Here is a 24,318-nt window from a genome sequence, read left to right on the forward strand (position 1 = left end):
GCTACTAGATTGAGTGTCACTGGCAATACTTGACTTTTTAGCAAGACACTCCTCATAAAGCCATCTTTGGTGCTTTTATAGGTGCTGGTTGTTGTATTGCCTCATGCTGTGGCAACAATTCTGCGACAGCTCTAACTAATTACCTGGTTTTGTTTGGTGTCTGTGACTTTGAAACCAAAATATTCCCGTATTACCGATATTTTGTTTTTCTTTGATATTAATTCATCTATTAGTGCTTCTGAAGCGGCAGACTCTATGATCCCACTTGCCTGCGCTTTCCTGTTTTTTTTTTTTGCTTTATTGTGGGCGTTCCGCACAGTTCGGTTGCGCAATTCTGACTGGGCAGAAGTGTGCTCACTCGATTGGCTAGTAAGAATATCACACACAGACGGCAGTCACGCATTTGCTCTGGGTGGGGGAAATTAAATAATACATATACATTTCATATTGCATCCTCTTGCGATTAGCTTATCGTAATGTTTCAAATCGAGATTGCGATTCAATTTCGATTAATTGCACAGCCCTACACAGCACATGTTGCTTTTAATCAGTTTACTTGAATCATTTGATTTGAACTTTGATTGGTAGTGGATCACAATCTTATCTAGCTGCAAAAATCACTTCATAACAATCACATTGAACAATTTCTATTAAGCAGCAAATCAGAAAGTTTTCTACAGAACAATGTGACATGAAGACTGAAGTAATGATGCAGGAAAAATCATCAAAACGGTAATATTTTGCCAAATTATTTCTTGACTATATTTATCAAATAAGCCAAGTAAAGGTAAATTGAGACTGGATTTAGCACAATGACCACTTGCTCATTTCAATACAGGCAAGAGAATTTAAGTTCTCAGTTTTCATTTCCTTCTCTATTTCTGTAGGAAATTCAGCTTTAAAATCATGAAAGCTTTAATATTTAGCCAAATTATTTCCCTATTATATTTATCAAATAAGCCAAGTAAAGGTAAATTGAGCCTGAATTTAGCACAATGGCCACTTGCTCATTTCAATACAGACAACAGAATCTAAAATCTCAGTTTTAATTTTCTTCTCTATTTCTGTAGCATCTGCAAAATACAACCTGAAGAAAGCCATGCAGCCATTTTGCCCTGGCTCTATCTCTCTTTGGCTCTCCTGGGCATTCCAGCCAATGGATGGGTGTTGGTGAATCTCTGGAGATCAGAGAGGACGCCCACTGTCATCTTCACTCTCAACATAATCTTCTCGGACCTGCTGATGTGCTGCAGTTTTTTCTTCAGAACAGTTTACCACAGGAAGAACATTGAGTGGCTATCCGGAACTCCAGTCTGCAATGCAGTAGAGCTGATTATTTACTCTTGCTTCTACATTAACCTCTATTGCAACATGTGCTTTCTTTTATGGACCAGCATCAACCGTTATACCACGGTGGTAAAACCAAGCCACTCATTGTTTCAGGTGTTCAAAACACACACGGTCTAGTTGGATCCTTTGCTTTTCTACCTGGCTGGTGATCTTCATAGTCGTTGGCACGTGCATGGGCCTTAAACTGAGCTTACAAATCAACGGAAGTTGCTTTGACCAAGTTGTCAACAGTTATACTCTCTATCAAAATAAATTCCAAACTATCCACTGCTTAGGTGTGTCAACGTTCTTCTTCATTTTGTGTTTGATGTTGGTCAGCTACAGCCGGTTGATCTTCCATCTGCAGAGGGTGAGGGAGGAAGTTTAGTCAGTGCTGGATTTGGGCCAGGAGGAGGTCTAAAGGTTCGCAGGAAGATCTTGACTTCAGTCATAATGTTTGTACTCTGCTTCCTGCCCTATCACGTGCAAAGGATCATCTTAATAACATCGCAGCATGAAAACTGTCAGGAAAAGTTCAGGATAAAAAATGGGCACCATCTTCATTGCAGCTCTCAGCTGTTGTCTGCAATCCCCTCCTCCATCTGGTCTTTCGTTTGCGCTGCTGTCGGGTCAATCGCAACACCAGGCACAAACCCAAACCTGAAATCTCTAAGAGCTTGGACACACATCAGATGCAAACTGTACAGGTATCGGAAGACAAGAAAAAAATGGAAATGAATTAAACCACCAACCAAAACAGTCTTGAGGAATTAAAGAGGAAAAAAAAAAGTTTGCAACGATCAGGTTTCCTGCTAAAAACTATCCTGCAAGCTGTGAAACCAGCTAACCTCTGGATTAGAAATGTGCTGTGACAATCAGCAGTATTGGACAAAAGCAGAATTTGTGGCCAAGATATAGTGTATGCTACCTTGCTTTTTTCAAAACTGGCATCTTGTAGTACTTGAGCATACTACTACACTCTTTAGGCTGTAATACTACAACGGACCTTTTCTCCCCTAGTAGTGGAGTGATGCATTTGTTTTCATGTGGAAGTAATCCCGCTACTGTATTAGTAAGGATTTGTATCAATACGCTTGTATCTTATTATAAATGTACTAATTAATAGTACTACATTTTGTTGTCATGTGACGCACACACATGCCCTCTAAATACAAATACTATCAATGTGATTTCAGCCTTTTTTGAATGGCCTTTACAATGCAATGTGTCTATTTAGCCACAAGAGGTCATGCGAAGAACCTTTTAAAGCTATCTACTACAACAGTCCTTGTTAATAGTGCAGAGTGACATTTTCTGTACTCAAACTTACTAAATTACTTTTTTTCTGTATTTTTTGTGTTAATATTCATTTGACTCATCATATATATTTATAAATTTAGAGTATTACATTTTGCAGAGCGAACAATGTATTTGTTGCCTGGTCAAACTGCTCATTTAACAATTCTATAAAAAGACAAAGTTTATGAGCAATTTGGGAAGCCAAGTCTCACGGTGGGTCTCATTTTAAGTTCTACTCTCAAAGATAAACATATCTGTGACAGAAATCATGCAAAAGAGAACTGAGCATATATCATTAATCCTCACATCACTTCCTAGAACAACCAGGATGGGAGGGGTCGTCCAAAACCAGACAGCTCACAGATGCCTGTTGCACACATCAGTGACTCCATTTAGTGAGGGTAAGTGCATTTGTTACTTCTATTATGGATTATCTACTGCAATCTTGTACACAAACGAGGGATTTATAATTAATGGTTCTTAGTATTGGAAATTTGTTACTGAAATATGTTTTAAATGTTTCCTTTGTCAATAAAAAACAACGTTATTTCAAACAAGCAGTGATGAATATTTAACTTGACTAAGTTAAGTCTCACTTTAAATGTTCATTATGGCACTAACCAATATTTTTTAGCAAAAGCAGAGTTTTGAACGTTACTTCCAAATAGTTTAGTTCTTAAATACTGATATAAAGATATAAAAGGAAAAAATACAAGAATATAAAATAGCAAAATGATTTTTCTATGGAATACTGTAAATACATGGAATAATTTTTTTTACACAAATATATATATATACATACATACATACATACATTTATTAATCAGATAAAATTTTTAAAATAGTATTTTAGTCACTAAACATCTTTAGAAACTGAAAGATAATACAAATAAATTCAAGCAAAATACTGCAAAAACTAATTACAACCTGCACATTTTCAACTACATTTAAAAAACTTTTGCTTCTCTTGATTTTTTCCTCTTTTTAAATTAGTATTTAATATTTTTCTATAACATATAAATTTGGGTGTACTAGTTTTAGACCGTTATGGCAAGTTATTTTGTTAGATGAGCTCCGGATTTGGCTTCAGTACTGACTAATCTGATGTATATGCACACATATAATATTGTAAAGCTTCCTATTAAAATAGAAATTTAAAAGAGAGATTTGTGCGAGGTGTATTTATTATGCTGAGCACTGTACAAATACATATACAAAAAAAAATGACATTGAAAGTGGTTTATGAACTTCTGCAATTGTGTAGAATATTTACAGGAACGCAAGTGATATTCAAGGTTAGTTTCTGCAACTGTACGTCAGAGGAAGCACAGCTTCCAATTTAAACTACTAACAGCACTAACAACCTGGCTGTTCTAATAACTAATATTATTATATATATATACATATACAGGACAGTGCTGCATACAAGTTTGTCAACCCTTTGAGCATTTTCAATTGTTACTTATGTCAACACCATGTCTTATGATTAATATATATATTAAATGTCAAATGCTATTAAATATCAAATGTTGTAAATGTCAAATTGCACTTGTTTGTTAAAAGAAAAAGAAAGAACAAAGCTCTCGATTTCAACTCTGTCAGACAATATTTGGACAAACCATAGACTATTTACAAGTCTATTTTTGAGAAGGTGTAAAACTTGTCAAGTTTCGGCCTGATTGTAGATGTATAGACATTTGCCTCAGATGTTGTGTTCAGTTGGGTGCTTCTTGACAATTGAATCTGTTACCCACTTGCACAAGCCAGCTGAAGGTTCACTTAATTTTGCACATACAGTACACAAGGGCCATCTTTCATGTAGTTTTTTGGCAACTCAAAACTTTCTCTAAAAAATTAGCATCTTCAACATATAGACCTGACAATACAAAAATAAAATAAAAAAAACTGGTCAAGGAGTTCACAAACCTTCAAGCAGCACTCAACATTTTCGCTTCCTTCTCTTTTTACACTTTTACTTAAGAATGACATTTTCATTATGTTTTTTTCAGCTGTTGAGAATTTCCTTTCTCCGAGGACTTGATGGCAAACAGTTCAGATGCTGAACATAACATTTCTAACCTGTGCCAAACGTGCACTACAACTGTAGTTCTCCCGATTATCTACACAACCATGTCTGTTACTGGCCTGCCGGGGAATCTTATTTCTTTATGGGTGTTTATATGCGCAAGATCCCAGTCAAAACACCCACCCACATCTACCTGATTAACCTCGGGATCTCCAACCTGTTGCTCTGTCTCACCATGCCTTTTCAGGCCGCGTACTACTCACTTGGGACCGAGTGGCACCAAAATGACACAATGTGCAAAATAGCGATCAACATTTTAACTCCGGTCATCCACATCAACATCTGCATTGGTGTGATGATATTGAGCTGGGTGGCAGTCAGTCGCTTTGCTTCACTGATTCAACACTCCCATGCTGACCGCCCAAGCCCGTTGGCTTAAAGTTCTACCCGGAGCCTTCCTTCTTCTCGAAAACGTCACACGAAACTGGCTAATGCTCTGTGTGTGGTCACCTGGGCTATAGTTGGCATAGCCGTCACATCCTTTGTGGTGCTGTACTCAGTCAAGGAGGTCAGAAGCATAGAGGACGGCGATGGAGATGAAGAGTGTTATGGTGTGGCAGTTGAAGTTGGTGGGAAAGGATCTCACATTTTTGGTTTAGTGGCCGTTCTCTGTTCTTCGTCTTTTTCCTGTTGGTCTTATGCACCTATATGGCAGTGATTAAGCACATCTGGAGGTCCAAGAAAAGCGCGGTCATCTCTGACAGCCAGCGAGTCCATGTGAGAGTGTTTCGGAATATCGTCATCATTAAGGCTGTGCTGGTAGTCTGTCTCCTGCCTCATCACATTTATAAAGCAATCTTTATTCATATCGTCAACAAACAGTCTTGGTCTACAGCATCTTCAACAGACGGCTGCCATCCACTGTCCCTGTATGTGGAGGTCAAGAGCATCCTCCTCTGTTTAGCGACTCTACGAGGTTGCACAGACCCTCTCATGTATTTCTTACTGGATAAAACGTTTCGTAATCACACGCTCAGCCTGCTAAGATTACGCAGCAGTGCAGACGACAGTCAGTCCTCCAAGTCTAATGTGGGACAGCTATCTCAAGGAACAACAGGGTGTCATTAGATGTTAATCTGAGAGGATACTGTACTTCATCACAAAGGAAAACCCATTGTGAGCAAGGTTTCCTTACATCTGAATGCTGCTTGCCACACACACCAATAGGAAAGCAAGTCTTCCTTCTCATTATCTAGATTACTTCCGCATGTGTATTGTTCTTTGGTTTACCTAAAGCTGTGAGAACTTTTGCAGTGGTTACACCTACATCAAAAAGTCCCACAGTAGGCTTCTTCTGGTATCAAAGGTTCTTGTCGCGATTAAACGCTGAAGCTTTGTGTGGTATTACCATATTGATTTAAGTTGCAAAAAGGATTTACCATAACAGATAGAATAACCAAAAATACTTGGTGTCCTTAGTTTATTTTATTTAAATGTTCAGAGTAAATAAAATGGTTTAAACTAATTAAAATGCAAAAGGATGATAAAGTACAACAGGTAACACTTTACAATAGTCTTGTTAGTAAACTTAGTAGTTAATGCATTAAAATGAAGAGAAATATTATAGTGATACTTTAAAAATACAACAGTATGTTATTAGTTTCATTTAATAAAAAGATATATTTTTAAATCATTATCAGTCATTAACAAGAAATTATCTTCACCTAAAATTACAACTGATTTTGTCAACATAGGCTCATTCTGAAAACGTATCTCTACATACATTTCTGGAGATCAAAAATTATGTAGTCAGAGCTACGTATGGCTGTATTTAGTCTCTAAAACCAATGCTACGGTGAGGTATGATTCCGTTTTTTTTCTCGCTTACCAGCTGACCGCTTAACTCCGTATAGGCGGCTTTTCTGCTGTTTTCAGTTTGTTCAGTAGCTCGACATGCACGTCGGCAGTCTTGAGACGCAGTGTGGAGTTGACCGTGACAACGGGGTTTTGAGTCCAGTGAAGTACGGTTCAAGAAAGCAGGTAAACAAAAACAAAAGCTAAAAAAAATTAAACAAGTAAATAACAGGGTGAGAATGTGGTAAAATCTAAAAAACAGAGTTAAAATCAGCCGAGGTCTTTTCTTTTTCTGGATTGCTTTTTAAAACACTGCGGTTGGATTTAGGGAAGGGGGTGGCCAGGTCAATCTGTGCTTTTTAAACACTATTGGTTGGGTTTAAGGAAGGGGGAGGGTGGGGGGGAATTGGTCGGTAGTCAGTCAGTAAGTCGAAAGAAGGCTCTGGTGGATTTACGTTAGAACAGCAGTCACGAATGGCACTCGAGAGAGAAATTTGAGATCTGAAGAAGCAAGCACAGCAGCCTCTAATGGATTTGCAAAAAAAAAAACAGCAAAAAAAAAAAAAAAAAAAAACGGAGCTCTTGGGACGTATTTTGCTCTCTTTAGAAATGTATATAAAGGTACGTAATCAGAATGAGCCTGGCTTGGCTTTTCTAGCTATCATAACATTGGCTTATTTAAATGAACTGATGTTAACAAATATAACCTTGCTGTACAGAGTTACGAACAAAAAGGCCTACAAACAGTCACATAATTTACTCCGTCATAGGCCAGATAACATGTGAAACTGCTGTTTGAAAATCCATCGTCTATTACAGTGTTTCCCAACCCTGTTCCTGGAGGCACACCAACAGTACATATTTTGGATGTCTCCCTTTTCTGACCCATTAACTTCAGGGTTGGAGTCTCTGCTGATGTTATGATAAGTTGATTCAGGTGTGTTTGATTAGGGAGAGGTTGAAAATGTGTACTGTTGGTGTGCCTTCAGGAATAGGGTTGGGAAACACTGGTCTATTAAGTCTTCAAGCATTTGGTGCTGTGATGAACAACCACTGCCAATACAACAATCTGAATATTTTGAAAAGACACTCTTTATATATTAAAGAATTATTCACTGTACTTTAAAATGGCCACAATATCATTATGTGGCATATTCATCATCACGATATGTTGAATTATTGAATATGCCATATGTCTAGCCAACAGTCCTCATATTGTGTGGTGTATATTCAGGTTTCTTTCCCAGTGATGGGTTGCAACTGGAAGGGCATTCGCTGTGTAAAACACAAGCTGGATAAGTTGGCGTGTCATTCCACTGTTGCGACCCCAGACTAATAAAGGGACTAAGCCGAAAAGAAAATGATGGTATGAATATTCAGGTTTCTGGCCAAATCCCCTAGATAATAAGATCATCCGCATGACTCAGTATTTCAAATTGCAAAAATAAAATGCTTAACAGTGCTTTATTAAAAATGTTACATATTTTCTTTTTAGGGTATTTTCAGTGACAATTCCATGATTAAAATCTTACACCTCTGGAATGGCTTCATAATGATGTGTATCCACATGTTTGTGTAGGAAACAGTGCGGAGTAATCTTATCAAAGAGCAGGGAGAGGCGCATGGCTGCAACCACAGTGCAAACAAGTGTGTTTCACTTCTTTATTCTGTAGAAACACAAAAATATTTCTCAGAAGTGTGAGGTCAGAATACTGTATATCGCACTTCAATTAAGTACTGCGATTCATCAATATGCATTGAGCATAATGTCATTACGCATAAAAATTGACCTTGCAATTAAATATAGTTCAAATGTGCTCTACAATCTGAATATTTTGATTACCCAGAATTCTCTTGGGTGGCAGACTTCAAATTTTTTTTCTGTTGAAAATCTATTTAAAAAAATGTAATTTTTTAAATTACATACACACACACACACACACACACACACACACACACACCACACACACACCACCAATAAATATACATATATACATATATACACATATATATCTGTAATTTTCCTGTTTCCTCCACTTGCATGCTGGTTACTGTGGCAAATGAGATAAACCTCCCATTAGTTGTGCAATGAGAGAATGCATGCTTGCAATCAGTGCCTTTACTTTTATAAAGCACACTCGTGTCTGTGTCATTGGTAATAAAGCATGATGGAGTATGTATTTATCAACGTTTAAGGCCATTACTTTAAAGACAGTAAATATTTGAGTCTGCATCATTGCTCCCATAAAAGCAACATTATAGCTGCCTATTTTGCCTTGGCGCTGTCATTCTAATCACAGCTAGATAGCTAGTTTCATAAAGCAATTTTGTGGTAATATAGTCCATCAAATTAAAGGGTAAATATTAGGCACAGCGTCAAATCAGTCATGGATTTACTAAAATAATAATAAAAAGGTGTATAATAAAAAAGATGTTTTATGTGTGTGAGCAAGCTAAATTACAGTTGAAGTCAGGATTATTAGCCCCCTTTGAATTTTTTCTTTTTTAAATATTTCCCAAATTATGTTTAACAGGGCAAGGAAATTTTATCAGTAACAGTATGTCTGAAATATTTTTTCTTCTGGAGAAGTCTTCTTTGCTTTATTTCAGCTAGAATAAAAGCAGTTTTAATTTTTTTAAGGTCAAAATTATTAGCCCTTTAAGCTATTTTTTCGATAGCCTACAGAACAAACCATCATTATACAATACACTTACCTAATTACCCTAACCTGCCTAGTTAACCTAATTAACCTAGTTAAGCCTTTACATGTCACTTAAGCTGAATAGAAGTGTCTTGAAAAATATCTTGTAAAATATTATGTACTGTCACCATGGCAAAGATAAAATAAATCAGTTATTAGAAATGAGTAACTAAAACTATCATGTGCAAAAATGGGTTGAAAAAATCTGCTTTCCATTAAACAAAAATTGGGGAAAAGAATAAATGGGGGCTTAATAATTCAGGGGGACAAAAATTCTGGCTTCAGCTGAACATAACCATTCAAAAATATTTGAATAACTGTATTGTGAACATTCATTACAATACCTCAGTGTTACAAGATCATTAAAAACTCATTCTTATGTGCTAATTTGGAAGAAACTTTTCTTACAGATGCTAAAAATGATTTATGCTTGATATCTTTGAATTCTTTGATAAAAATTCTAAAGTACAGCATTTATTTGAGATGACACTATGAATCACTTTACTGTCACTTTTGATCAATTTAAAGGAGTTTTAATTAAGACTTTTAAATCTTACTGAGCCCAAACGTTTCAATGGTAGTGTAGATGAAACTACTGATTAACAACAAAAAGAAAGACATTTAGGTCCAACTGGCACAAAAAAAAATACTGTGTTTTTCAAATTTATCTAAAAATGTTTAGTTATCTACTAGCTTCTTGTTCTGACAAGATGGATTAAGACAAACCAGGGACATGACATAACTATTGTAATAATTAAGTATTTACATATACTCATTGTGCCTTCAGTTAAGATGTGTTAGCAATGAGTACCACTGATCAGTGGCTGACTGTATACCACAAATATTATTAATTAGCATTAATATTCTTTAAAACTATTAATTCTCCATTTCTCCCTTATTTTGATTTCAAATTCAAACAATGTTAATAATCATTATATTACTAGCTCAACACAACTATTTTTCAATCTTTCATTGGGTATTGTAGGGTGGTGCAATATGAATAATCAATATCAATATTCAATATCAATATTATCAGCCCCCTTAATATATTATTTTTCAACTGGTTATAGAAGTTATCCAATTAAAAGAAAAGAGTTATCAGAATAAACTATTAATTACTTGGATTTACAGAAAGGTACTACATGATAGTAACATTATCAGGACATACTATGACTTATATTAAGATATGAGATTTTTGTCATCTTGCCCGGCCCTAGTGTATCATGTGTTTGTAATAGTGGAGACATTGACAGAGAAGTTATGCAACTTAAACTACCCATAATAACTTGTATCTCTAAATATCACTGAGGCCGAGAACATAACCACAACAGTGCAAAAGCCCCTATAAGTACGTCCATGACTTTAATTACATGCATTTATGGTGAAATTATATTTGTGTGTGAAGTACTGCTGTATACTTATCACTCCTGCAATTCATTTCAATTCATCTTCATTTCTATTGCGCTTTTACAATGTATATTGTGTCAAAGCAGCTTAACATAGAAGTTCTAGTAAATTGAAACAGTGCCAGTTCAGTTTCAGAGTTGAAGTTCAGTTTAGTTCAGTTCAATGTGGTTTAATTGTCACTGCTGAAAGTCCAAACACTGAAATCCAATGTTTATCATCTAATCCATTTGAACTGGCACACAAAATACGGACTCAATCCACACTCAAACTGGCCTAATTGTGGCTTATTGGTGGGAGCTTTGATTAAAATTACATCAACTGGTTATGTGCTCATCACTTAGCAACTGACCACTAAACACTGCCTCTTGCAGGCTACTTATGAGAAAAGAGCAGAGTTTTTGAAGCAGGTTATTCTTGTGTGATGATGGTAATGTGTAATTTGCTATTCTCACTAAAACAGAGGAAGTGGTAGGAGAGCGAGAAGTCAGCATCTTTAAAAGGGGTTTTCGTCAACTTCATGGTAATCTGAAGCAGTGAGACATCACTGAATTTACCTTCACATCCCGGTGAATGATGTTGTTGTCATGGCAATACCGCAGCGCCTCTAGGATCTGTCTCATGTAGTGACTAAAGGAAATCGAGAGAAGGGTAAATGATGACAATTTTCTCTGGGTGAACTCACTTTTATCAGTCAGTCACTGTGTACATCTTAAAGTAGAGCACAGAAACAAAAAGCAGATGAATGGCTTTATAGGTGTTTACCTGGCTACTGCTTCACTGTAAACAAAGCCAGCATCTGCTCTCTTCACAATCTCAAAGCAGAGATCCGCTCCATCCATGCTGCAAGACAGAAAATCATCATCATTAAAGATGAATGCTGGCATAATCCGTTCTGAAGTGTACTTATGATTTCATTTCGTAGCCCTATTATGTCTCCTTGTTATAAGTGATCTAATATTCAAGTGATAATATTGATCTATATAATGAATAAGAGATGAGTGATCAGCACAAAACATATCAAATTATTGATTAAACTATGTTGCGAATGGCCCTTTTGGATAGAAACAAAAACCGTTATTGTGTGTCTCTTTAAATGCAAATGAGCTGCTGCTCCCCACCCCCCTTCCAGAAGAGGGCTGTGCCTTTAAAGCTCGTGCCAAAGCAGCATCTTCTCCGTCTTCCTTGTTAGCCAATATGGATGTGACTAAAACTGCAATTCATCGACTGGCCATTGGGGGCTCGCTCCAAAAGAGTCGATCCCATAGAGTATTTGAGCAGAACATAATTTTGACCAAAGCGAGGAGCAGGTTTTCTGAATGTCGGTGTGTTTGGTTTTCTCTTGCACTAAGCGCTCCAGCACTGCTCCATAATAAGCACAACAGATACAGTTTGAGTCATTTGATATATTTAATTAACAAACCAGCCAATCTGTTTCCATTCTGAGAATTACAGTTATTAATAGCCAAGTCCTTATAAACAATCTGTTTATAAAAATACATAATTTAAGAATCAAAGAACATAGCCTAGACCCCCTAGTTTTTTCACGATTCTGCGATCGCTGAATCCAACACAAAATTCACAAAATTTATACGACCTTGCAAAATTCTTAATTTAAACGTGAAATAATCGCAAAAAATTTAAATAATCTCATAAAACATCAAATTTTAAACCATATAATCAAATTAGATCTATTTCAGTTTACAATATATGTTTTACATGACCTATAAACGTTGCATACACAGCGCACTTGATGTATATCAGTGTCTCTCGAAAAATGACATCTCTCGCATGCTCCCTCACAATCATTATATGGGATGGGGGGGAGGGGGGGTCTGGTGTAGCTTTCGGCCTGTGGAGTAAGCAGACGCAACACGAATGATTTACATGTGAAGCCAAAGCAAAGATGGGCTTAGACATCCTGTGGCATGAATTGGACGTTTTGTGCATTTGACAGGCTTCAGACTGCAAAAGAAAGTGTGAGCAAACATCTAACAAATGGAGCAATGGAACAAACAGATGGAGATTGGTTCACGGATGACGGCCGCTCGACATGTCTGAATTTAAGGACATTATTTGTGCTTTACATTTAAAATAGGCAAAAGTGATCGATCAAAAAACGGTGATCATTTTATATATAAACTATACATTTAAAAAAAAAATTATGTAATGTTAAATAACGCAACACTATATCTAAAATATTATTTAAGTTATAGGCTATTAAAGGTCCATACAGATGCCTCATCTAAACATCAGTGCAGTCACCACACGTGCATCTGTTTAAAGACCTATTTTTGACAGATGAAAATTTTTTAATAAAAGTTTAATGCTTGCTGTCAACTATAGGCACTATCTAAGGGCATTATACATTACGACATTGATAGAATCTGATGTTGTCAAGCTTATGTTTGCTCTTTAATATTAAGAGACATACATAACCTTTCAAATCAGCAGTACCAATATTGTCCCTCATTGCTGGTAAAATAAGAAGCCTGATATTTCTGTGTCAGTCTGACACAGGACACACTAAACTGTAGCCGGTTTGACTTATTAAAGCACTCTGAACTCACCATGAGTGAGATGGTAAAAATGAAAGCACACAAGCGCTGATGTAATATCAGAAGACATAACATTTATGTGCAACTTGAATGCAACATAACATAGCTTTTGTGACAGAATTTTGTGTTATAACAGCAGAGAATTAATTTAACCCTTATTTTCCATGAAGCAAGGAGAGTGAGCGATGAGCGGGAGATGGAAAACCCGAAACAGATAGAACATACTTGGTGAGCAGAGCGAAAATTCTTGCCGCTCTACTCCGCTCATATAGTTTGCTATGTTTAAATGGTCAACTTAACCTGGTACAAGCTCAAAAAATGGTTTCGATGCATATAGCTAATATTATTCTTCATGACAACTGTGTGGGGGTGAATTTTTTATAACTCATTTAATTTATATATAAACCCTTGAATTTCTGCAATGTCTCTAATTTTTATATTAACAACTTAAACATAACAGATACCAAAAATGTTAAGGCATTATATATTTATATGACCGCCATCTTCACTCTATGCAAAATTATAACAAAACGGAGCCTAATATCTGCCTCCTTTCATTTTCATTGAAAAATTTGCTCATTGTGTGGGTTTGGCAATATGTGCTTAATGTCATGCTATAAGAACACAATACAGATGATGAGAGGAAATGCATGGTAAAATACGAAATAGCAGTCACTTTTGATGAATATAATAATCAGCAAGCTATGATTTTAATAATACAGAATAATTATAAAATATAAAGTACAATAAGTTTTTACAATATAGGAAATAAAGGCAAACAATTGGTCAAACATGAGGAATCAGTGTACATGGTTACATAGATTAATAGGCATATTAACTTATCTTTGCACTCAGCCAACACACGTTACCTGAAAACAAGTAGGCTAACAGATTCTAAAGACAGAGTTGTTAGATACAAGTCTAAACAAGATGAATTATAGATCGCGTTTAACAACTATAGAAAGATGAGATCCAGCAGCAGATTCGGGAAGGACTGGCCGATGTTCGGCTGCACTTAGCTGAGCAGGTGTGCTCAGAGCTCCAGCTGACTGCCTGGAGCTCAGACGCCAGAATACGCTGAAGCAGCTTCCAGCACATGCCAGAGTGTGTATGGTCACGTGAAGTGTGTTTTCAGCAGTGTAGTGTGGTCGGAGAGCTTTTCAGAACGCTAGATGAAACGCCAGTGTGGACGTGGATCGTTTTCATTCTAAAAAGCCATTTTAAAACGAAAACACATTATCTGTATAGTATATCCTTATATTTTTGTTATGTGGCTTTATCCAGCCTATAGCGTTTTGTGCAGTTGTGCCGTTAACTCTGCTCACAGACCGTTCAAGTCTGAACACTTTTGTTAATGGCGTGAGTGATATTCTTATATAATTTCATTTATAAAAATATCTGTTTTATTGAAAATGATTAATTATTTAGAAGTTTATTCGGAACATTAATGTACTCCAGAATCTGAAAGACTAGCTGGCTATAAAACGGTCATCTGAAACGCTGTCATAAATGCATGGATTTAAAATACAGTTAGCATTTAGCTTAGCATGAAGTATTTAGAAGTAATTAGTGATTCGCTAGAAACCACAACAGGATCCCTTTAAACATTAAGATATGTTGGCCTTTCAATTACCTCTCAAAACAAACTAAATTGTAAACCATGAAGTTGAGTCAACTGTGGTAAATGAACAGTTTCCTGATTGATATTTCCTCCAGATTCTTCCATACTTTAAGTGTGATGGCGTTGTTTGCAGGGGCCAGCAGAGCTCTGAGAGCCTCTGCTTTTGTGTCAGCTTGGGTCTCTAAAGCCATTACAGAAAATCCCTTGAGAGGCAGCTGCGCTTCTCCAGATAAGAACTCACACTGCATAGAAGTTTCTTTCTTTTTTTTTTTTTGGAAAGCTCTGCACCTCAGATAAGCATATAGTGAGCATTTAGCAATTGAGGAATTAAAAAGCTCACCCTATTTCACAAAACTGCTGAGAGAGCAACATACTCAGGCTCCTCAGGACAGGGAACAGCACATTCATGTCTTGTTTATAGACACTTTTTAGAGATTATTGACCCAAACGTTTCAAAATATTTTTTAAAACAACTGCTGTTCACATATGCTAAAACCACATGGACGTGTTTGACTCGCACCTTAAACTAAACTAAACTTGACTGTACTGCATTTGGGTGTCTTGTGCAAACTGTACGTGTTAAACACGAAACTTAACATTTTGGTGAGCAAAAAGTTTTTTCTGTACACCTCCGGACAAAAGTCTTGTCGTTGATCCCAGTTCTAAGAGCAACAAATAATAACTTGACTTCTAATTGATCATTTGGAAAAAGGGCAGAAGGTAGATTTTTCAGATGAATCATCTGTTGAACTGCATCCCAATCATCACCGTCTGGGATTAAATGAAGGAGAAGGCATTGAAGATGAATCCAAAGAACTTTGATGAACTCTGGGAGTCCTGCAAGAACACTTTCATTGCCATTCCAGATGACTTATTAATAAGTTATTTCAGTCATTGCAGCGATGTATGGATCTAGTCATGAGAGTTTTACACAATATACTTTTTTCCACTGCACCATGACTTTATACTGTACATTATTTCTGTTAAGTGACAAGACAAGTCTCCTAAAGTCAGACCTTACGGTCCTTTTTAAATCATTAAAAATCAAGGCATGATCATATTTTTTTTGGTTAAATAAGTGTAATCTAGAGGCCTTTGCCTTTCATATAAGCCACTTCTGATACCAAATGATCAACTAGAAGTCAAGTTATTATTTGTTGTTCCTAAAAATTGGATAGGCGACAGGACAAGAAAACAAAAAATAAAAAAGGTTATTTGTGGAGATTGATGATTCCATGAAGAACCTTTAACATCATTGTATGAAATGTTCTTTACAGTGGAAAAAGGTTCTTTAGACTGTTAGATTGTTCTTTTCATATATGAAAAGAGGTTCTAATCCTTGACATCACTGTAAATCTATGTTTTTTTCTTCCTGGCCATATTATTTTTGTGAGTGAGATCATAAATGTGTGAGATGTCTACAGGACATTTTAAAATATTGTGAAATTAGAAAGTCAAATAAAGCTAAATAATGTTCCATAGTCATTTAGCATAAAATCTATATTATATAAATTAAATAAATATTTACCGTACATAAATGTTTATATTTATTGTATAAAATGTTTATATTCACTGTAAATAAATATATACTTGATTTTAGTATGCTTGACTGGAACTTTTTGTTATATAAAGTATTGCTACACGGAATGATCGTCATTATTATTTGCTCATAAAATTATACAATAATCATAAAATAATATGAACAAATATGATCTTTCATGTTTTATACTTTTATTTTCTAGATGCATGAAGGTCTCTTTTCATCTTGATCTGGTCATAATGAAAATAGCTGCAACCAAGATGTAAATTCAGCATTAGAAATCAAAATATTGGAACTATATTTGGGGTTTTATCCGAATTGCTGAAATAATAAAACAAAAGGAAAATGCTGCTCAGAATGAAGGACTTACAACTCAAACACCATGTAGAGCATCCCATCAGAGCTGTACGTCTCCAGAAGCTCCACTATGTGAGGATGTTTCAGCATGTGGCAGATACTGGCTTCCCTCTTCAGGTCTGAAAAGACAAAGTCGAAGACAAATGTTAGCTGCATTTCACAAGAATTACTGTTTAACAAATAATCAAAGGCCATTTGGAGAAAATACACAATTTATTATCTTTAACAACATTAAACTACTCACAATGTTAAACTACAAGGAATGAGTTTATTGTGTGTTCATAAGTTTGCTGTCAATAATATCCCAATTTAACACAAAAAAAAGTCAAGCTCGGCTCTATGTTCTGATCCTATTTGCACATCTTTAAAAGTAAAGCTAGATTGGTTTATATGCTAATTCAGATGAAAGTTTTGGCACAATTAGCAAAAATGTTCAAGGGTGCGCAATCAGACATCTGTCACAAGATAAGTGTATATAGAGGACCACACACACACCATGCTAATCTTCACATCTGTGATTAAAACTGTTAGAGTTTAGGAATCACACAGCCATGAGAAAACAGTAAAACACTTGTTTCACAAACCAGATGTGGTGTTCAAGCTGGGTTAAAAGCAAAAATGCATAAAGAGTTGTTTCGCACCACATTAAATTTAACATGGCGCCGGATTTCCTGAGAGTTCGACAAACAATTTATTATCTCCCAGATCAAAATCACTTTAAATGTGTTTCTAAAGTGCAAAGCTGACAGAGATCTCTCTTTAAAAAGTCACACCACTTCTTCATTTTTGCACTGACCTTCTGATGCCAAAAGATATACGTTCATGCATAAAACAATATTTTAAAAAACAGTCTGTAGAGGGGACAATGATACGATGCTCACTTTTGTCCAGAACTATAATTATATTTAAAAATGCTTTGAACATACAGTAAAATGCAAGAACTTTTCAAAAAAGTCTGGGTGTTATAACAAACAAAAGTTTCTCGTGTACGTGTTTAAGGCAAGACAATGGATTCCAGTTTTAGCCTGCCGTCTTGTCTTGAATAAATTTCTTCAATTTATAAAACTATATTTATAAAATAATTTTAAAACTGCCACATCAAATTTAAACTATTATACAATACACAGAACATCAGAGAGCATCAGAGAGAACCCCTGAAACTAGGGCTGCACAATATATCGTTTCAGCATCGATATCAAAATGTGGTCATATCGCAGGATTTGCAACGTTGAGTTTGTATTAGAATTCATCATTTACATCTGTTTTAGAGGCCTGTGACTGTATAATGATTTTAAAAGCACTCAGCCATAAGAATTTATACCATTTGTAACAGTAAGAGTGATTAATTTTATAGAATTATGTGTTTTTTATTATTCAGTTACTGTACTTTAATACCATTATATTGATAAAACTCTTTTTATATCAATTCTATCCTTTTCTTTATTGTATTTATAGATTGTTTATTAGATTTCATGCAAATGCATTCTCACTGCAATCAATCTAACGTTATAAATATTTTCCAAACAGAGATTTAAATTAAACTGTTTTATATCGTAATATTTTGCAGAATAACAAAATATCGCAATGTTAGATTTTTCCAACATGGTGTAGCGCTACCTGAAACCCTTTTATATGTTTAAATCTCTCATCAAAACCAGTCTCGCATTAATCTGTTAATGTTTCATTAATTATTTTACTTAAACTTAAAAGTCAAAGGTGAGGTTGTAAAATATAACAACAATACAAGCCCTCTAACCCCCTCCATAATTAATAATCCTTGATCCATGCTAATAAAAAAACATACATTATCCTAGGGCTGTGCGATTTGGGGAAAATATCTAATTGCAATTTTTTTTGACAGTTATTGCGATTGCAATTTGATTTACAATTCAATTCTGTAGTCAAGCTCCAGCTCAATAATCTGTACGCAGTGGCAAATTCTGCGACAGGTCTTAAAAATGACCGTTTTTGTTTGGTGTCTGTGACTTTGAAACCAAAATTTTCCCATATTACAGATGTGCGTTTTTTCTTTGATATTAATTCATCTATTAATGCTTCTGAAGCAGCAGACACCATCATTCCACTTGTCAGCGCTTTCCTGTTTGTTTTCTTTTTTTATTGTGGTTGTAGTTCGATTGCACAATTTTGATTGAACGAAAGTGTGCTCACTCAATTTGCTAGTAAGACTGTCGCACACAGCAGTCACGAATTTGCTCTGGGTGAGGGAAATTAAAATATATTAACTAATCGCAACATTTCAAATTGCGATTGCAATTCGATTTCGATTAATCACACCACCCTACATTATACACATAAAAAAATCTTGGAAGGAATTCTCAGTAAATCCCACCATCAAACACTTGGAGAGGCTGTGGAGCTGCGAAAGCGTCAAATAAAAGAATGGCTTTTGCTTTGTGTCACAAATCTAAGCATGAAATTAGCATGTGAGAGACGGCTTTATTATATTTAACCAACTAAGCTAAAGCACTGCAGCTCGACCCCCTGTGAAACAAATAACTGAGTTCTGTTTAATAGAGACAGAGCATATAGAACAGGAAACGAGCATTCCGCTGTGTTGGACGCCTGCTAAGTAACCACAAGACCATGACTAGCAGCAACAATATGCATCACATTATTAGTGTGCATGCATAAATAAGTGCCTCCTTTCCTGGAACTCCTCTCCATTCTTTCAAACTCACTCACTTCCTCCCTAAAGGAAAATCCTCCCCCATTCCCTGACTTGTTTCATCAGCTGTGACCCAGTTGGCAAGTCAGGAGTGGGAAAATACCTCTGACTGTATACCACTGCAGATTAAGTAAAGATACACAGACATCTGACACCATTTGATGAGTGCGGCTACTGCATTGAGATGCAACAAAAGCAGATTGCTCTCATTGTAATCACCAAAGGTCACTTCAACGGAAACTTTTTTAACACATAAATCAAATCTGCTCAATCAGACAGACCAGCACAGATGTTAGTAAGAACAGTCCTTTATATACTGTGCTCAACATAATTGGGTACACCCCATTTTGAAAATGAATACTTTTTATTCATTTCTCAGTGAATATACACTACCTGACAAAAGTCTTGTCGCCTATACAAGTTTTAGCAATAACAAATAATAGTTTGACCAGTTCTAGTTGATTATTTGGCATCAGAAGTGGCTTATATCAAGACAAAGGCCTCTAGATTACACTTATTGTATTAAAATAAGATGATCATGCCTTGATTTTTAATCATTTAATTAGGACAGTAAGGTCTGACTTTGCTTAGACAAAAGTCTTGTCAGTTAACAGAATGTACAGTATAGAATATAAAGTCATGGTGCAGTGGAAAAAGAATTAATATTGTGTATGACTCCATGAGCTTGGAGAACTGCATCCATACATCTCTGCAATGACTCAAATAACTTATTAATAAGTCATCTGGAATGGCAAAGAAAGTGTTCTTGCAGGACTCCCAGAGTTCATCAAGATTCTTTGAATTCATCTGCAATGCCTTCTCCATCTTGCCCCAGACATGCTCAATAATGTTCATGTTTGGTGACTGGGCTGGCCAATCCTGAAGCACCTTGACCTTCTTTGCTTTCAGGAACTTTGATGTGAAGGCTGAAGTATAAGGAGCGCTATCCTGCTGAAGAATTTGCCCTCTCCAGTGGTTTGTAATGTAATGGGCAGCAAAATGTCTTGATACCTCAGGCTGTTGATGTTGTAATCCACTCTGCAGATCTCTCACATATCCCCACACTGAATGTAACCCCAAACCATAATTTTTTCCTTCACCAAACTTGACTGATTTCTGTGAGAATCTTGGGTCCATTTGGGTTCCAATAGGTCTAATTTTAAATTATAAATCACAAAATTTCAACAATTTTATGCAGTTTTGTTTCTCTTGAATTTTGATTCGCTTGAATTAACATTTTATTATTTTATATTTTCCCTAACATATCAATTTGGGTGTACTCATTTTGGCCTGTTATCGTAAGTTATTTTGTTAGATTAGCTCCAGATTTGGCTTCAGCAGTGACTAATATAACGCATATGCACAAATTTAATACTGTAAAGCTTCCTATAACATTTTAATCTAAATGAGAGATTTGTGATTGTGTGTTGAGCACTGTATGCAGACTGCTGTATGGATCATCTTTATCTATCTGCTTAAGTCTTGACATATAGAATACTGTTTCCAGGTCCTACTCATTTAAATTGAGAACATATTTGTAGTCATCAAAATACTTTAGTCATTTCACACGTTAAAGTGAATTTTATATAAAATCATGCTGTACACAACAGTCTCTGGACTTGTTGCATCACAGACACCAATGTTTTAACAATTTATAAAAAATAAATCACATTCTGTCCACCTGACATTAGGCATGATATATATATATATATATATATATATATATATATATATATATATATAATATATATATATATATATAATATATATATTACATACTGTACATACATACATACATACATACATACATACATACACACGCTCAAAACAGTGGAGATGATAGTGGACTTCAGGAGAAACCCCCCTGCACTCCCCCCCCACCATCATGAACAGCACTGTGGCTGCAGTAGAGTCATTCAGGTTCCTGGGCACCACCATCTCTCAGGATCTGAAGTGGGACACTCATATAGACTCTATTGTGAAGAAAGCCCAGCAGAGACTGTACTTCCTTCGTCAGCTGAGGAAGTTCAACCTGCCACAGGAGCTGCTCGTACAGTTCTACTCAGCTGTCATCCAATCCATCCTCTGCACTTCAATCACCGTCTGGTTCGGCTCAGCTGCCAAAACTGACCTCCGTAGACTACAGCGAATAGTCCGGACTGCTGAACGAATCACTGGCACTACCCTTCCTACACTTCAAGAACTGTACTCTTCCAGAGTGAGTAAAAGGGCTCGCAAAATCACTCTGGACCCCTCACACCCAGCACACTACCTGTTCGAACTGTTACCGTCTGGTCGGCGCTTCAGAGCACCGAGCACAAAAACAGCCAGACACAGGAAAAGTTTCTTTCCTCAGGCTGTCCACCTTATGAACAGTTAAATATTCCCCTACTGTGCAATAAATATGTGCAATACTTTCTCATACGCACTTGTACACAGCACCTTATATCAATATACAATGCAATACTTCTACATTCGCACTTGTACACAGCACCTTATAACCTGCATATTTATAACAATCTGTACATACAACTCAACATCCAGGTTTCTTCACTAACCGCATCAGTTTAATGTTCATCATTTTTTATTATTATTATTTTATTTTTTCAGATTATTTTGTGTTGTCACTTGTCACTTTATGTACACTGGAAGCTTCTGTAGCCAAAACAAATTCCTTGTGTGTGTGAAGCACACTTGGCAATAAAAACCGATTGATTCTGATTCTGATACATACATACATACATACATACATATATATATTGCAATCGTGATTTTCGGAAGTATTGCATCGCTTTGTAAACGTTTATTACAGTATGTTGAGTCTCCCATACAGTTAATATAGCGCTTGGACCCGGAAGCCACTTCGCGTGACATCACACCTAACAAGCGGATAGGCACTGTAGGGATATAAGTTTAAATGGGAGTGAGTAAATGCAAATGAACATTTTACAAAAAGGGCTCAATAAATGGCAAAATATAACATGTTTTCATGATGCTGGACATAAACTATTTTCTATTAATGTTTGACAAACAAACCTTTTGCCTTCCATTTTAAATGCTATGCTTATGAACTGAGCTCTTGCTATCAGGCTTGATAAAATGCAGAAATGTAGTGTTAATTCTTACATTGTACTTTTTCAAGGTTGTTTACTGCAAGTTTTAAAAACAACAACATTGTATTCAAATTAAACTGATTAAAAACAACACTACAGACATTCCTGAAGGATCATGGTACACTGAAGAGCAGAATAATGGCTGCTGAAGATTCAGATTTACTGTAGCATTACCGAAATTATTGTTTTAAAATAGCATACAGTATATTACTGTATACGAAAAGCATCTTACCGACCCCAAACTTTCCAAAGGCTTTGTATATGTATGTCTAAGTGCAGCTTAATATACAGAGTTTTAAGGGCCACTATTTTTAAGCTCATAAGAGTTGTGAATGGCTCATCTTAATCCCGCTGTGTGCTGTGGCAGTTCAGCCCTATGGCATGGCTTCTGGCCTTTTAATGACCAGTCCATCACTATGGCAACACCTTGACTATACTGGGTGCTTTCGTGTTTGGAGGTGAGAGAGGGAAAAAATTACCATGTTTAGACTTGGATTTAACACTCTTTACAGCCGGTTTGCAGATTAACATGATGTGTTGGTGTCCAATGTGACATAATATACAGTTAAGCAGACATAAAATCTATTGCTACAACTGTCAGTTGTGACAAGAGGGGAGGAAAGTCTCAATACCAGAAAAGATTTAACAATAACAAAGACTTTATATGCAAAACGTGGGTATAAAAGTTTAAAGGGCCAAACAAGGTTAAATAATGAACGATATATTTTAACTTTTTAAACCTCTACACGACCTACATAAAAATAAATAAGTTTCCCAGAGTCCCTAAACCCAAACAGAGTGAAAAAAGACATACACAAATAATATCATGTCAAAACCCACTACAAGTCCTCAAACTTTATATACAAATTATTGATTTTTATCATTATTTATAATTTATTCTACAGGAATATAGCAAACACTGACTTTTATCATAAGGCTACGGTCACTAATACAGTGATACCTTCCCATGGTTAAAACCACTAAAAGGTACCCCGTGTATAAGGTACCCTTTAATATACTAGAATGGCTTTAAAAAAATTGGGGAAAAGTCATTTTTCTTTCATTTTTTCATTGTACCAAAGCAATCAGGGCTCACAGGGCTACCATTTCATTGGTATTGATGGCAGAAAAAATTGTGCAACTGACCTAATCAAAGCTCATGAGCCATGACGATAAAAAAAACTACAATGCCCAAATGCACCTATCATTTCTTAATTTGCAGCATTTTGTACAGAACAGTAACTTTTCAAGGTTCCTCACTCAAGCGCTGCCAAATTTAGTGCATTTTAGTCATCTTGTGTTATGATGAAACCAATCTAATTTAAAGTACAGCACCCGTATTCACAAGATTGCTTTGCTCTGTATGTGTCGTACTGCTGACGTTTACCTCAGATGCATGTGCTTTTTTCAATCAAAAGAAGTTGCGCATATGTGCATTTGGTGTATTCATCAGTGCGAAGAGTGCGAAGAAGGCGCCACTATACTGACACTGAAAAGAAGAAACTCTTGAGTAAAGTCATTATTTTTGCTTTATGTGCACAAAATGATTATTGCAGCTTCAAAATATTCTGACTGAACCGCTACATATTATCTGTTGAGGATATTTTTGCTATTTTGCTGGACTTGGAATGAGCCTATGAAGGATGAGGGAGCTCTCAGATTTCATCTAAATATCTTAGAGGTACCGTGCAGTGCTTTGAAATATGTTTTATTCAATGTTTGACGTAATCTCAACCAAACATGAAGGATGGGGCGTACTGTCCTGTAGCTCCTCCTCTTTAAAAAAAAAAAAAAAAAAAACAGCCAATAGCATTTGTTTTTATCACCGT

The 24,318-nt window shown here is 35.9% G+C and overlaps 1 protein-coding gene across 9 annotated transcripts in view; it reads right to left on the reverse strand.

The window, feature by feature from the left end:
* The window catches only part of caska (calcium/calmodulin-dependent serine protein kinase a), a 265,590-nt gene that overhangs the window by 47,709 nt on the left and 193,563 nt on the right, over positions 1-24,318 (reverse strand). For 6 of the 9 annotated variants that reach the window (XM_056465548.1, XM_056465549.1, XM_056465552.1 and 3 more), the window contains exons 1-3: positions 16,704-16,805; positions 11,380-11,457; positions 11,172-11,244 (exon numbers count right to left, since the gene is read on the reverse strand). The exons of the other annotated variants lie outside the window; for them this stretch is intronic. In XM_056465548.1, coding sequence (XP_056321523.1) covers positions 11,172-11,244; positions 11,380-11,457; positions 16,704-16,780 — 228 coding nt within the window. In that variant the 5' untranslated portion in view covers positions 16,781-16,805. Of the gene's footprint in view, positions 1-11,171; positions 11,245-11,379; positions 11,458-16,703; positions 16,806-24,318 lie in introns of those variants that run through there. 9 annotated transcript variants of the gene reach the window in all.

This window comes from Danio aesculapii, chromosome 9 (assembly GCF_903798145.1).
Source record: "Danio aesculapii chromosome 9, fDanAes4.1, whole genome shotgun sequence".
Taxonomy (NCBI): domain Eukaryota; kingdom Metazoa; phylum Chordata; class Actinopteri; order Cypriniformes; family Danionidae; genus Danio; species Danio aesculapii.